We start from the raw sequence: 14,623 nt of genomic DNA, 5'->3' as shown, positions 1-14,623 counted from the left end.
TTTAATGGACTATAATGTAACAGAAATGGCAGATTTTTCTTAGCCCAATGATGCCCTACTACATTGTATTTTCCTACCTCATTCCTTATGACATCTTGGAGGTGTGTAGTTTACTACATGTGTTTATTTTGTTGTACATGAGCTCTGAGGGTGTGTTGGGGGTTAATGCCCATGATTAAGCTGACCAGGAGCTTGCAGATTCCCAGCCCCCATGTACTGTGATGAGTATGTTCACTTATGTGTGGTCCATCTTGTGTGTCCTTCTTGCCTTGTAGTAGGAGGAGTTTATTTAACTGAGTTGCATTTACTTGCACAAGCTTTTGGAAGCTATTGGAAGCTGGGTGACAAATGGTGTCCCTCATCAAGGGTCTGTACTGGGACCAGTGCTGTTCAATATCTTCATCAGTGATATAGATAGTGAGATGGAGTTCACCCTCAGCGAGTGTGCAGTGAGTGGTGTGGTTGATAAGACTGAAGGACAGAATGCCATCCAGGGGGACCTGGACAGGCTGGGGATGTTTGGCTTCATCAAAAGCAGCATGGCCAACTGGTTGAGAGGTGGTTTAGCTGCTCTGCTCTGGTGAGACATCACCTGGAGTTCTGCATCCAGCTCTGGGGCCCCCAGTGAGAGAGAGACAAGGGCTTGCTGGAGCAGGTCCAGAGGAGGGCCACCTAGATAAGCAGAGGGCTGGAGCAGCTCTCCTGTGAATACAGGCTGAAAGAAGTGGGGCTGTTCAGCCTGGAAAAGAGAAGGCTCCAGGGGGACCTTATAGCAGCACCATTTCAATATCTGAAAGGGTCCTCCAGGAAGGCTGGAGTGACAGGATGAGGGGTAATGGCTTTAAACTGGAGCAGGGTAGATTTAGCTTGGATATAAGGAGGAAGTTCTTGGCAGTGAGAGTGGTGAAATACTGGAACAGGCTGCCCAGAGATGTGGTTAAGGCACCATCCCTGGAGACTTTCAAGATGAGACAACTTGTGGTCCTGGGCAGCCTGATGTAGCTGGAGGTGTCCCTGCTGACTGCAGGTTTGCCCAGGTGGAGGATGACTTTTGTAGTATACTCTTAGCATCTGTGCTGTTATCCCTGCCCAGGCTCCACCTGCAGCATCAGCCTGTCTGTCTACTGCTGTTCTAGGTTTCACCTGCCACCCTGCTCTGTGGGGACATTTGTACATGCAGATGGATGAGCATGCTGGAGCAGCTTCATCAGGCATTAGAAATCAGTACATTTGAAATGGATATATCTGTGTCCAGTTCTGGGCCCCTCAATTCAAGAGATGTTGAGGGACTGGAATGTGTCTGGAGAAGGGTGACGAAACTAGTGAGGGGTCTGGAACACAGCCCTATGAAGAGAGGCTGAGGGAGCCTGGGGTGTTTAGCCTGGAGAAGAGGAGGCTCAGGGGAGACCTCATTGCTCTCTACAACTACCTGAACAGAGGTTGCAGCCAGGTAGGGGTTGGTCTGTTCTCCCAGGCAACCAGCAACAGAAAGAGGTGTCTCAAGTTGTGCCAGGGGAGGTTCAGGCTGGATGTTAGGAGGGAATTCTTCACAGAGTGATTTGCCATTGGAATGTGCTGCCCAGGGAGGGGGTGGAGCTGCCATCCCTGGAGGTCTTCAAGAAAAGACTGGATGAGGCACTTAGTGCCATGGTCTAGTTGATTGGATAGGGCTGGGTGATAGGTTGGACTGGATGATCTGGGAGAAATCATAGAATCATCCAGGTTGGAAGAGGCCTCCAACAGTCACCAGAGGCAAAGTGGGAATAGCAGATTCCTTTGCTAATTTGAAGTTCAGTTGGTGACACAGACCTGTTGTGATTTGTGATTGAGTTTGCTTGCTGTAATTCTTCAGTAATACATAAGCAGAATCTTGGATAAAGATTAGTCTAAGAAAACCCCTCTGGGCTGGGGAAGGGAAGTTCTGCATGAAGGCACAGGATTGCAGGAACTTGTGCTTTCTGGTTTTTTTTCTCCTTTTCCCCTCCAGTTACAAAAAGTTAATTGCTGGAGACATCAGTTCTTGTTCAGCTTTACACAAATTGCCAGAGCAGGTTTTGAATGCAAGTGAGGCTGTGTTCCTCAGTCTGCAGCATAGAGTTGCAAATGAGTGATAATCCTCCCAATTTTCCAGGAAGGCTTAAATGTTTTCCGTTGCTGATGAAGTAGCAGCCTTATGTAAGCATCTCACTGTACCACAGCGAGACACTGGGGTCCTTGCTTCAAGTTAGAACAGGCAGAGAGAATTAAGAAAGAAAAGAGGAAAGTAAGTGCTGCCTTTTAGGTTCTTCTCACAAAACATTGTGCTGCCCACACTTCCTTTTCAAAAGTGACCAGAAGCTAAGTTAGCAGCTTTCTGCGCTGCCCTGATAAATATTAGGCTGCTCCTGTCTGCTTTGTTTTCCTTGGAGATAGCTAGTTCATTGCCCTCTACAACTACCTGAAGGGTGGTTGTAGCCAGGAAGGGGTTGGTCTCTTCTCCCAGGCAACCAGCACCAGAACAAGAGGACACAGTCTCAAGATGCGCCAGGGGAAGTTTAGGCTTGAGGTGAAGAGAAAGTTCTTCATCAAGAGAGTCATTGGTCACTGGAATGTGCTGCCCAGGGAGGTGGTGGAGTCACCATCCCTCGAGGTGTTCAAGAGGGGATTGGACATGGCACTTGGTGCCATGGTCTAGTTGTGGGTCTGTGGTGACAGGTTGGACTCTGACCCTTGAGGTCTCTTCCAACCTTGGCGATACTGTGATACTGTAAAGCCAGGGATGGCTCTGGAGTTGGACAGTCTGTTCTGGACAGCATGGCATAGGGCCTGTGCTTAAAGACCATTTGATGTAGTGCTGGCAGCCACCGTACCCTGTTGTCTTTGTTGTTTTGGTTTGGGTTTTTCAGTACATGCCCTGAAGCAGGCAAACAGTAGAAACTTGGGCTGTTTTGGTGCCTAGCTGGCTCACTTCTAAGCAAAGCTGTGAGGATGCTGTGTCACATGTATCTCTGAGAGGTCTCTCTTAAAGAATTTTTCACTGCTGTTCTTCGACTGCAAGAAGAAATTGCACTGCCTCCAACTTCAGGAGAACCTAATTACCATTTCCTTCCGAAGAACATCTGTAGGGCTGTGAATGAACGAGCTGTAACCAGACAAACCGTTTTTGAGAGATTCCTCCACCTTCCTGCTCCCTCACGTTCGGTTTCCATTGCAAAGCCCTACCCAGCCTTTCTTCATTTTTATATACCTCAAAGGAAACAGCTCCTCCGAGCCTGCTGCGTGCTACTAAAGCAGCCAGGCTGGATCACCTAGCTTGCAGCAGAGGTAATTCTCATGAAGGATCTCGCAGGTTTTTCCCTAATTAGCCAGAGAGGGGAAAACCACTGTGCCCTTGATTGAGTTTCTGAGCTGAAAACGATGGGGGGAGAATAGGAACTGGGGGAGGAGTTAAATCTTTCTCCCACTCTCTCTTACACTTTGAAGAGCTGCCATATCCCCTCCAGTTGATTCATCAGCCACACAACCCTAGCTTTTTGGGCAGAGAAAGTAGTAAATGCCTAGTTTTAATAGCAAGAAAGGAAAAGCAAACCCAGAGAGAAAACAAAATCCCATACCCCACCACAGAAGGACATCTGTTTCTAACTTCAGCTTTTTATTTTTTTTTTTATCTTTTCATTTTTTTTCCTTTTCTTTTTTCTTTTTTTTTTTTCCTTTTTCTTATTTTTTTTTTCCTTTTCTTTTTCTTTTTTCTTTTTTTTTTTTTCTTCTTTTTGTTGGTAAATCTCCCAGACAACAGCAGTTCTGTAGAGAGTTTAAATATGAAGGAATGGCAGGACGGGCTAAGGGCACTTCTACCGAACATTAACATCAACTTTGGTGGACTGCCCAATGCTTCTTCCCCTTCCAACGCCAACCACAGTGTACCAACGTCCAACACTGCCACCACCGACAGCCTGAGTTGGGACAGCCCTGGCAGCTGGATGGACCCCGCAATCATCACAGGTAATCGTTTCTCACTCCTTCGGCTCCGCTGGCAAACCGTCAGATGGGTGTTTGGCACAAGCTGATTAACATCTGGAATGACACACACACACAAAAAAAAGAAGGTCAGGATGCGGTGGTCTCTTCCAGCTTCCATCCACACAACCTCCAGGGTGCAGGAACTTTTGTTGGAACCGCTTAGGTGTAACCCAAGTGTCGCTCAGGCCTTGGCCGATGCATGCCCGGGACCTCTGCAGTCAGTCAGGTTGGATCAGTGCTTACCTCTAGGCTCACCGTTAGGTGTCCCTTCTGCTGGGTGGCAGGTCCGGTATGTGCGCCGCTGCTCCTGAGGCACTGAAAGCATTCACTGGACTGTGGCATTTAAAAAGGGACATACTCCACTTGTTTATAAAGCTCTCTTTTATAAGGCTGTCTGGTTGTGTTTCACTGGCAGAGAGGCTGAAGCATGACTCAAGTAGGCAGAGTAGGAGGTGAAGCATGCAGCGTGCTGGTAGTTCGGCGTGGTAAGGTCACGTGGACAGGGAGGCAGTCCTTGTGCAGGATGTTTGATAGGAAAATGTGTGGTTTGTCAAGTGCTCTGGGGGGGAACTTTCTCCTGTCTGGATTTAATGTTAAATGTTTTGTGGGCAGGATAATTTCATGTAATAATGTCAAATGCATTCTCTGTACAAGCTAATCATGTTTTCTCACCAGTGCTTTTCATTAGGTTAAATTGACCTCCTTTGTGCTCAGCTTACTGCTTCAGCTCTGACTTGCCTGTTTCCCTGTTCTTCTTCTCTTCATAGGTATCCCAGCCTCTACAGGAAACAGTTTAGACACCCTTCAAGATGACAATCCTCCACATTGGCTAAAATCTCTCCAGGCCCTCACAGAGGTGGACGGCCCCAGTGCAGCACCATCACAGACGCACCACAGTAACCCCTTCGGCACACAGATCCCTCTGCACAGAGCCAGTTGGAATCCCTACTCTCCTCCTTCGAACCCCACCAGCTTCCATTCTCCACCTCCAGGCTTTCAGACAGCCTTCAGACCTCCCAGTAAAACCCCCACAGATCTACTACAGAGCTCAGCGCTGGATCGTCATTAGGAAAGGAGGAAAAAGAAACACAACAAAAAGAAGAAGAAAAAGAAAACCCAAAACGTTAGAAATGCAGGAAGTGTCCCACCCTGACTCCTCCCCATGCCCACCTACTGTTCCCTGTCATATCTTTCTTTCTGAAGAATCCAGTTCCTGATCAAACTCCCCCCAGCCCCCCAAATGCAATGCCATCACAGGGTCACCACCACATCCTTTTTTTTTTGTTCAGTTTCTGCTGAGCCAGTGTTTGGATTACACTGTTTGAAATGTTTTCTAACCCTTCTGAGAGAGAGGGGGGAAAAGAAAAACCCAAAAGGGGGGGGAAAAAAAAAAGAGAGAGAGAGAGAGAAATCCAAATGCAGTCTCAATGCTTAAGGAGAGCATTTCTGTCTTATGTCTTTTGTACATGAGTATTTGAGCCTAGTGGAAAAGTGTCAGCCTGCAGTAGAGAGGGGCGGGGGGGGGGGGGGGGGGATGCTAATGCAGAATCAAATGCAGAAACATGCAAAAGGTGTTTAATTTCAATGAGGTTACTGAATGTGGGGGGGCAGGCAGCAGCCTAGCATTTATTTTTGCATCCAGTGTGGCACTCCACAGGACATGGCTGTGTTGGGTTGTTTCAGGGATGGTTGGGGTGGTTTTTTTCTGTTGTCGTTTGGTTTGGTTTCGAGGAGGAGATTTTTTTTTTGCCGCGCCAGGCGGTTCGCCACGAGGCAGCGTTGAGAGGCAAAAAAAAAACCCCACTTAACAGCTCTGAGTAACTGGCACCTTGCCAAAGAGTGCTTCAAAGAGGGCAGAATGAGATTTATTTGGGGGTTGTTGGTTTGGTTTTTGGGTTTTTTTCCTTTAATTTTGGCTTTAGATTGAAAGGAAACTTTGATGTTTTCCAAGTACTCACAGATTTCATACCTAGCCTATACGTAATATAATAAGCAGCTGGAACACGAGTGGTATTTACTTCAGTTCTTTCTATCTCCTCTGTCAGGTTCTCTCTCTCTTTGGTGGTTTTTTTTTCCCCCCCCCTCTCCTTGTTTTGGTTTTGGTTTGGTTTTTCTTGTTTCTTTTCTTTTGGTTGTTTGTTTTTTTTTGGTTTTGATTGAACAAACCCAACCCAAGATCCACCTGATTTGGGACGCTCTGGGATAGCACTGCATTGGGGCCACAATGATCACCATCAGGAGCAACCTCTTGACTTCCTCCTCTGCCTGCAGCTTTTACTTAACCCTGTAGTTTCTGGACGTTTGTGCAGTATTGAGAAAAAAAAAAAAAAGACAGGAAAAAAAAAAAAAAGAGATTTAAAAACAAAAGAGAGAGAAACCAGATAAATAAAACATGGTTATAACCTGAGGCTAAAACTAAAACCAAGGAAATGTACCTCTTTCTTCAGAATTAAAACTAAAATCTTAAATAAACCAGAGAACTTGATGATGATGATGACGACTTCGCGTTTGCCTTCTTGTTGGTCTGGCTTGGGTCTGTTAAAACCTGGGAGGCTTCCTTGCTGCATCTGGTGAAATGATCCTCATTGCCTGGGGGGCTTGGGGGTTGAGTTTTCTGTGTCCTCGTTCATCTGACCTGGAGCTGCTTTCTCATGGGAATAGCTGTGTTGCATGGAGGTGGTGGAGTCACCATCACTGGAGGTGTTCAGGAGGAGACTTGATAGGGTGCTTGGTGCCATGGGTTAGTTGATTGGGTGGTGTTGGGTGATGGGTTGGACACGATGGTCTGTGTCCAGTTCTGGGCCCCTCAGTTTAGGAAGGATGTTGACTTGCTGGAACGAGTCCAGAGAAGGGCAACAAAGTTGGTGAGGGGTTTGGAACACAGCCTTGTGAGGAGAGACTGAGGGAGCTGGGGTTGCTTAGCCTGGAGAAGAGGAGGCTCAGGGGAGACCTTCTTGCTGTCTACAACTATCTGAAGGGAGGTTGTAGACAGGCAGAGGTTGGTCTCTTCTCCCAGACAGCCAGTACCAGAACAAGAGGACACAGTCTCAGGCTGCACCAGGGGAGGTTTAGGCTGGCTGTTAGGAAGAAGTTCTATACAGAGAGAGTGATTGCCCATTGGAATGGGCTGCCCAGGGAGGTGGTAGAGTCACCATCATTGGGGGTGTTCAGGAGGAGACTTGATGGGGTGCTTGATGCCATGGGTTAGTTGATTAGGTGGTGTTGGATGATAGGTTGGATGCAATGATCTTGAAGGTCTCTTCCAACCTGGTTTATTCTATTCTGTTTTGCAGGGTGGAAGAAGCATTCACACATTTATTTTTTCAAAGGGATTCTCTTGTCTCTATCCATGGCAGTAGCTAGAGGCTGGCTGTCTCTAGCCACTCTTGGTGTTATCCTTTTACATCTGAAGCATGAAAAGCTTGCTTTATACCCTCTGAATTAAATGCCGTGGCACTTGGGACAGATGGCATGCTGAAGGCGTGGCAGAGGAGTCTAGTTACAACTCCTTGTTTCTGTCAGCATCCTCACTGAAAGCTGTAAAATGTCAGCGCTGCAGAGCAGGGGATGAAAGGCTCTTGGCGTACAAAAGGCATCCAGCGAGCTCTTAGACTTCCAGACAGAGATATTTAAAACCAGAAGCCTTGTGACTGTGGTGCTGGCTTGATTGTAGGTGATGAGGATGGCAGAGAGATGCCAGTGCAGAAGGATTTCACATCTGGTATGAGCTGTGTAGTTCAGGCTGGCTGCCCTGCTAGAATCTTTGCTGCTGGCAGGGGCAAGGAAGGGCATTCACACCCTGGGCCATGGCTACCTAACAGTGTCCAGGAAGTGGGAGCAAGTCCTGATTCAATCCCTGGACAGGGGAACCAGGCATTGAGTCTGCATAAAGCAGCTCTAAACATCCTTCTGTGTAACATGTCACATGTTGGTGATTGCCACTTCTGCTCTTCTCTTACCTGTGCTGCCATTTAGTGCTGCATGTATGGTCTGCATGCACTGTTTCTGGACAGGCATCGTTGCTACAGATTGCTGGTGTGTCCTGGTTACTTGGGTGAATATGTGTCCCCTTTGAGGCCAACACTCCCCTGCAAAGCAAAATGGTTGTGTCACCCACCCAGCCCTTCTGCAATCCCCCCCTGTAACTGCAGGGGGCAGAAGTGCTGCCTGCCGGGACTGCAGGTCCTGTGGTGGTGCCTACTGCTGTCCCTGGCATTGGGATGCAGCCTAGCAGGAACATCTGCTGGAGGTGCTGGTGAAGATGCAATAGGTTTTATTTCCTCTCCTTCCCCAGTTGCTGGAGACAGACATTTTTTGACCTTTAGTTGTTCTCTTTTGGAAGGGTGCCCTTCCTGGCTCTGAAAATGAGCAAGTCTCTTTAAGCAGCTGTAATTGCTTCCTATGTGCCACAGCAGTTCCTGAAGCTGCTGCCGCCTTTGGTTCTTGTTTCATCTCTTGGTCACAGATCAGGTTGTGCTGAGCAAAACCTGTGACCGTGGTCTGCTACCAGGAGAACATAGGCTTTGGCTGCTGAGGAGGTTGCTTCTCCCCTCTGCCATGCAGCAGCTTGTGTGGTTGGCCTAGTGACAAGCTTCTAGCCTTCAGGAAGAGGTTTGCAACTGGAATGATGTTTCTTTTTATGGTCCTGCCTTCCCAGAAAGGCTTCTTGGTGGGCAACACTGGGGTTAGAACTTCAAAACATGTCAGTGTTCAAGTTGATGGGAGGGTGCAGCTTCTGTCTCTCTTAGCCTAGTTTTACCTACTGGTTGATGCTCATTCCTTCACACACACACACAGAGTCAGGAAACAACTTGACATTTCACTCTGATCAGCTGAGTGGAACTCAAATTAGTTTCTCCTGAGGATTTGGTTGTTAATGGACTCTTCCTGTGACAAGAAATTCTGTACAGGAGCCTTTACTGCAAAGAGAGCATCATGTGTTGGCTTGGTCTGTGTGATCATCTCAGTCTGGTGGTGGTGGTTCATGTATTGTATGGATTCTTGCAGCTCTTCCTTGCTTTAAGCAGAGAGGAGTGCCTGACTGTTGGTGACCCAGGACTAGCAGCACATTTGGTAGATGGTGTCTGGTGGAGATCAAATTGAAGAAGGGGTGGGCCAGACTCCTACAAAAGGTGTTGAGGTAAGAGAGGGCTTCCTTAGCCATGAGTCTGTTGGTATGAGGAGTGCTGCATCATCAAAGAACTCTCAATTCCTGTGGGGGGCAGCAGTGTTGGGCTGATACTGAAGGCTCCCTCAATTCATGTGGAGGTCAGCAGCTTTGGGCTGATACTGAGGGCTCCTGCCTGCTTTTCGTATTTACTTGTGGGGTGGTTTTTTCTTTCCTTTTAATGTCTAGTAAAGGCCTGATGTTTCTCTGGATTACACAAGGAGTTTACCATCATCTTCTAGGGCAGCCATTGTGTAAAACCCTTGTCTTTCCTCTTATCACTTCCTTTTCTTACTTGCAAGTCAAGTGGCAGCAGGCAGTGTTTGGACAGGGCTGCTCCAGCCATACTTGGAATGCTATTGCCAATTTCCATGACAGTTTTCATTCAGGAAGCTGACTTTGCATTCTAGTTCCTGACCTCCAGACTTGTTGTTTTCTTTCTCTCCATCATGGGCTGTTGTCCACAAAGGTTTTTTGAGATGCTGGTTGAATCATAGGCATTTAAGATGCAGGATTTTCTTGTGGGGTGTGTTTTGGTGTTAATTTGTGAGGTTTTGGTTTGATCCCCCCCCCCCCCCCCTTTTGGTGGTGGTTGTGGTTTTTAGGCTTTGTTGGTTTGTTCTACTTTAGTTTGGGGGTTTTCACATTTCCTTAGAGCTGGCTGTGATGCTGTGGAGATTTCTGGCTTCATCACCTTTTCTTCTGGAGGGATTCTTCTCTCTACAGCTAGCTGAAGGGAGGTTGTAGCCAGGTGGGGGTTGGTCTCTTCTCCCAGGCAGCCAGCACCAGAACAAGAGGACACAGTCTCAAGCTGCTCCAGGGGAAGTTTAGGCTGGGTGTTAGGAAGAAATTCTTCACAGAAAGAGAGATTGGCCATTGGAATGTGCTGCCCAGGGAGGTGGTGGAGTCACCATCACTGAAAGTGTTCAAAACAAGACTGGATGAGGCACTTGGTGCCATGGCTTAGTTGATTAGATGGTGTTAGGTAATAGGCTGGACTTGATGCTCTCGGAGGTCTTTTCCCACCGAGTTAATTCTGTGGGAAGTGGTCATGTATCAATTTCTTCTCTCACCCTTGCAAGGGAGCCTAGAAAAATACACTTGAAAAAGATGTAGACCAGTTACCTGGGTGCTTCTTGTTCATCCCTCTCTTTACAGTGTGTGGAAGTTGTCTTAACTTGCCAAGGAGCTTAGGCTTGGTGGTCTTCTCCAGTGCACACACATCCTTGCACCGTGTAGCAGATTCTTTCCTGCCTGTGACTTACTCTCTCTGGGGGAAGCTGTGGTGCTGCAATAAAAATGAACTGCTCAGAACTGAGTTGTGCCAAGAAGCACAGAGGCACAGTGCTTAAAGGGTTCATGCACTGGAATTGCCACCAGCTCTAGTTGTAAGGGGCTGTAGGTACTTGTAACTTGTTGAGGAGAGTGAACTTCCCTTCAGTCATAGAATCATTAGGGTTGGAAGGGACTCCTCTGCCATGGGCAGGGACACCTCACACTACAGCAGGTTGCTCACAGCCACATCCAGCCTGGCCTTAAAAACCTTCAGGGATGAGGCTTCTACTACCTCCCTGGACAACCTGTGCCAGTGTCTCACCACCCTCAGGGGGAAGAACTTCTTCCCTCCAGTCCAGCTGCCAGCCCACACAGTGCAAACAAGGTGCAGTGCCTATTGACATCCACCAAGCAGTTGCTGCTTTACATCTTCCCAGCAGTGTGTGGCCCTGTGGCCAGTTACAGAAGTGCTCTCAATTTCCCTGATTAATTATCATCTGGGGAAGCTGAATGTGGATGTAGTAACTGAGAATTTCTGCTCCTTCCTCTTCACAAAGATCCCAGCTTCTTTTCCCCAACTCTGGGATGTTCCGCTGATGGGAAATGGCTCTTGGGTCCTCTTGTGCTTTTGGCAGTGAATGTAAGCAGAGCTTCTGAAAAGGAAAAAAGGTGAAATACCATCATAGCTTTGGGTTACAGTGTGAGATGTGGTGTAGCCTCAGTATGCTCTGGTTTGTATGTGAGCAAGGTCTTAATCTTCCCTTCCTTCTGGGGTTTGCCTTCAGTCTGGGCTTGCTGCTTTTATCACAGGCTCACAGAATGCCATGTTGGAAGGGAGCCCAAGGATCATCTGGTCCAGCCCTTCTGGGTGATAGTGTAGGGTAAGTGAGATGGCCCAGCACCCTGGCAAGCTGAGTCTCAGAACTGTTCAATCCATTACTTCCTCTGGGAGATGATTCCAATGTCCAGTTGTTCTCAGGGTGAAACATTTTCTTCTGGAGTCCAATGGGAATCTCCCTTTGGGTAACCTTTACCCATTACCCCTTGTCTTTTCCATGTGACTCCTTGTAAAAAGGGAGTCTCCATCTGCTTTTGTGTAGAGAAGTGGAGGCTTCTGAGATGGAAGTGCATGGCAAGACCTTTGTTTGGCCAAGTACAGGGAGCTAGAGAAGTTTGCAGGCTTGTAGAGTCTGAACTGCTGTATGGTGGAGGTTTGAGATGGAAGGAGTGCTCCTGGCAGCCAGAGGTTTGTTACTGGCTCTGTTGATAGAAAGCACGGGCTCAGGGAGGTGTGGCGGAGTGATAGTAGGTGTGGAAATCATTTGAACAGAGGTGGTGGCACTTCAAAAGGAAAACAGTACAGCAAACTCATTGATCTAAAGCTGATGGCAGAGTGGTGCCTGAGCTGTGGGGCTACCAAGAGCCTTCTCCTGCAATACAGATGAAGGTGAAGTCATCCTGTGGGATACAAGCATCACGCAGCTCCTGCTGCTTTCTCCTGTGACATCTTGCTGGGTTACTGTTCTGTGCCCTAGATCTCTGACTTAAAAACATTGGCAAATACTTCTCCATTTCAGAGGTGCTTGGAGAGAGGGTGGGACTTCCTCAGCTCTCCCCCAGCTCCCTACCAGCACAGCAACACTTCAAATGTTATTTTAGAAGCTTGCACTCCTGGAGGGGAGCTGTTCTTCTCAAGATGATGTGGAATCTCTGTTTGGAGTTTCATGGCTTTAGCATTTGAATGTGACAGGCCCCAGCAGTAACCCTGCCCAGATCTTTGGAGAGGGTCTGAAACTTCTTCTGTTGGTGCCACCAGTTCTAGGAGAGCTTCACTGGTGAATTTAAAGATGTGGCCAAATTTTCTTTGGCTCTTTCTAGATAAGCATCCAGGCTGAGGACTGCAGTGTGGAGCCTGAAGCATTAAATCCTGTGTTTAAAATACCTGTGGGTGCTTTCTGTGTGTGTGTATGTTCAGACACTGAGCAGAATTGGCAGTGAGCTGGCCTTGCTCTCTCTCTGCCCCTCTTCAGATGGTTTCCTCCAGCCCTAGGGCTCACCTTTCTCTTGGATAGTGCATGCATGGAATTTAAATGGAATGAACAGGTAAGTGGTAGAACGTCATTGCCCAACTGGGAATTGCATTTGACGTGACATAAAACACTGCAACTAAACATCTTGGAGCTTCAGCTTCCCTGTTAGGGATGTGAGGGTCTTAGACAGCTGGAAACCCCCAAGGAAAGCTGGAGTTTCTCTGGTGGGCAGTGGTGGGGAGGGCAGCACTCCATGTGCTGCTCTGATGAATCAAGGTTGGGTAGTTGGTGGCTCCAACAGGAGCTACTGAGTTATGTGAAGAGAATGTGTGGGATTATAGGCTTGTGAGAGGCTTCTTCCATACTTACCTCCCTTCTTCAACCTCTTTTGGCAACTAAATGCAAGTGGTGGTGCTTCTTGTCTTACTGATGGTGCCTTCCCAGGGTGAAGCTCATTGTGGCTCTTCACAACCATAACTTGATTCCTTGCTATGCTGTTCCAAGGTGAGAAGGGACTGAGGCAAAGACTAAGGGCTTGGTAGGGAAACTCATGGTAGAGTTGGGCTTCCTGCCCTTAACCCATCTTTCTTGTTAGCTTCAGTCCCTTGCAAGCTTGAGATGACTTTTAAGACCTGGCTGTGCTTCTCCATGCTGGAGGAACTTGGCTAAATGTGCCAAGGTTTTGGGGATCAGATTTTGGTGGTAGAAAGCTTCGCTTTGCACACACACACAAAAGAAAAACAGCCAGGAAAACGTTACCCCAAAGAAACTTTTCCATTTTGTAAGATATATATATTTAATGTCAGTTGTATAAAATGTTTCCAGTTGAACAATTTTCTCTGCATGAAGGTTTTTATTGCAAATGTTAACTTTCTGCTGTGACAGCTCAAAGCCAGCAGCTTTCTGGACATGTTTGGCAGAAGTTTGTTTATACCTAAACCGTGTGTCACTTCAGTTTGCAGTGAAAGCCAGTGCCAGGCTCTAACCTGATGGGAGGAGGAAGGAGGGGGAAAAAAAAAATCCCTCTTCTGGTTTTAAAGCCTCACTCAAGATCTAAGCAACAGCAAAGTGTGTCCCAAATGTAGGGGTCTTGAACAAAAATGTTCATGGAGAGAGAGGAAACTGTAGTGAGGTTTTATTTACTCCTTAAAGCCTGACAAGGGAGAGGAACAGAGTAGGAAATGGATAGAAGTTTCATCCCCATCCTTTTCAGTTTTCTTTGGGTTTTTTTCTGATTGCATCTCTTAACAAGACAACTCCTACCTCTGTGAACAAGACAGTGCAGTGCAGTTCCCAGGGCGCGGCCTGGGCTGCATTCCTGTCACGCAGTCGTAGAATGAATGGTAGGGGTTGGAAGGGACCACTGGAGATCGCGTCCAAGCCCCACTGCTCAAGCAGGACCACCTAGGGCAGGAAGAAATTCTTTCCAGTGAGAGTGGTGAGACAGTGGAATAGGTTGCCCAGGGAGGTTGTGGATGCTTCCTCCCTGGAAGTGTTCAAGACAAGGTTGGATGAGACCTTAAGCAACCTGGGCTAGTGGAAGGTGTCCCTGCCTGTGGCAGGGGGGGATAGGAACCAGATGATCTTTACAATCCCTTCCAACCCATTCTATGATCCAAATGTGCTTGGGCCTTTGTATTTCAAAAAAATCATGTCTTCCTCCTAACTCTGGCTGTCTTTGCACACACGTCACTGCATCTTGCAAGTCCAAGGCCTTTAAATCTCAGCCTCCATCCAAGAGTGATGTATTGTAAATGCTTCCCAATGCCCCATGACATAGATTCCTTGTTCCTGGTAACTGGTTGCCTTCACCTTCAGTTTCTTTTAAAGAGTCCTAAATAGAAAATCAGGCTCTTGGATTTCAAACCTAAAGGTCTGCACATGCTGAGCCTATAGGTTAAGCTGGAGCTGCTCAGGCTTGGGCTTACCCATTTCACCAAAATGATCAATTAAGAAGCTTGTAAGCCAGGAACTCCTATTTGCAAATGTGCTCTTCTGGACATGGAGGGGGGGAAATAAAAGGATTATATCAAACAAGCCTTTCAACAGGATCAAGACCTGATGGTTTTCTCCATTAGAAGACCCAGGTGCAGTAATTGGCTCTGGTGAAATTCTTCCCTGAGCTCTGCCGAGCTTCAAGGAATTGATAGTG

The 14,623-nt window shown here is 47.5% G+C and overlaps 1 protein-coding gene across 2 annotated transcripts in view; it reads left to right on the top strand.

The window, feature by feature from the left end:
• Positions 1-5,491, top strand: part of CNOT4 (CCR4-NOT transcription complex subunit 4) — an 81,054-nt gene extending 75,563 nt beyond the window's left edge. The window contains exons 11-12 of one of the 2 annotated variants that reach the window (XM_068142723.1): positions 3,769-3,981; positions 4,767-5,491. In XM_068142723.1, the coding sequence (XP_067998824.1) occupies positions 3,769-3,981; positions 4,767-5,068 (515 nt within the window). In that variant the 3' untranslated portion in view covers positions 5,069-5,491. The remainder of the gene's footprint in view (positions 1-3,768; positions 3,982-4,766) is intronic. The other variant, XM_068142724.1, reaches the window with a different exon arrangement.
• The last annotated feature ends 9,132 nt before the right edge of the window (positions 5,492-14,623 follow it).

The sequence above is a fragment of the Melanerpes formicivorus genome, unplaced genomic scaffold (assembly GCF_026170545.1).
Source record: "Melanerpes formicivorus ecotype bairdi unplaced genomic scaffold, bMelFor1.0.p_v2 SCAF_8, whole genome shotgun sequence".
Lineage (NCBI taxonomy): Eukaryota > Metazoa > Chordata > Aves > Piciformes > Picidae > Melanerpes > Melanerpes formicivorus.
The sequence above is the reverse complement of the archived record's forward strand: the minus strand, read 5'-3'. Positions and strand labels throughout refer to the sequence as shown.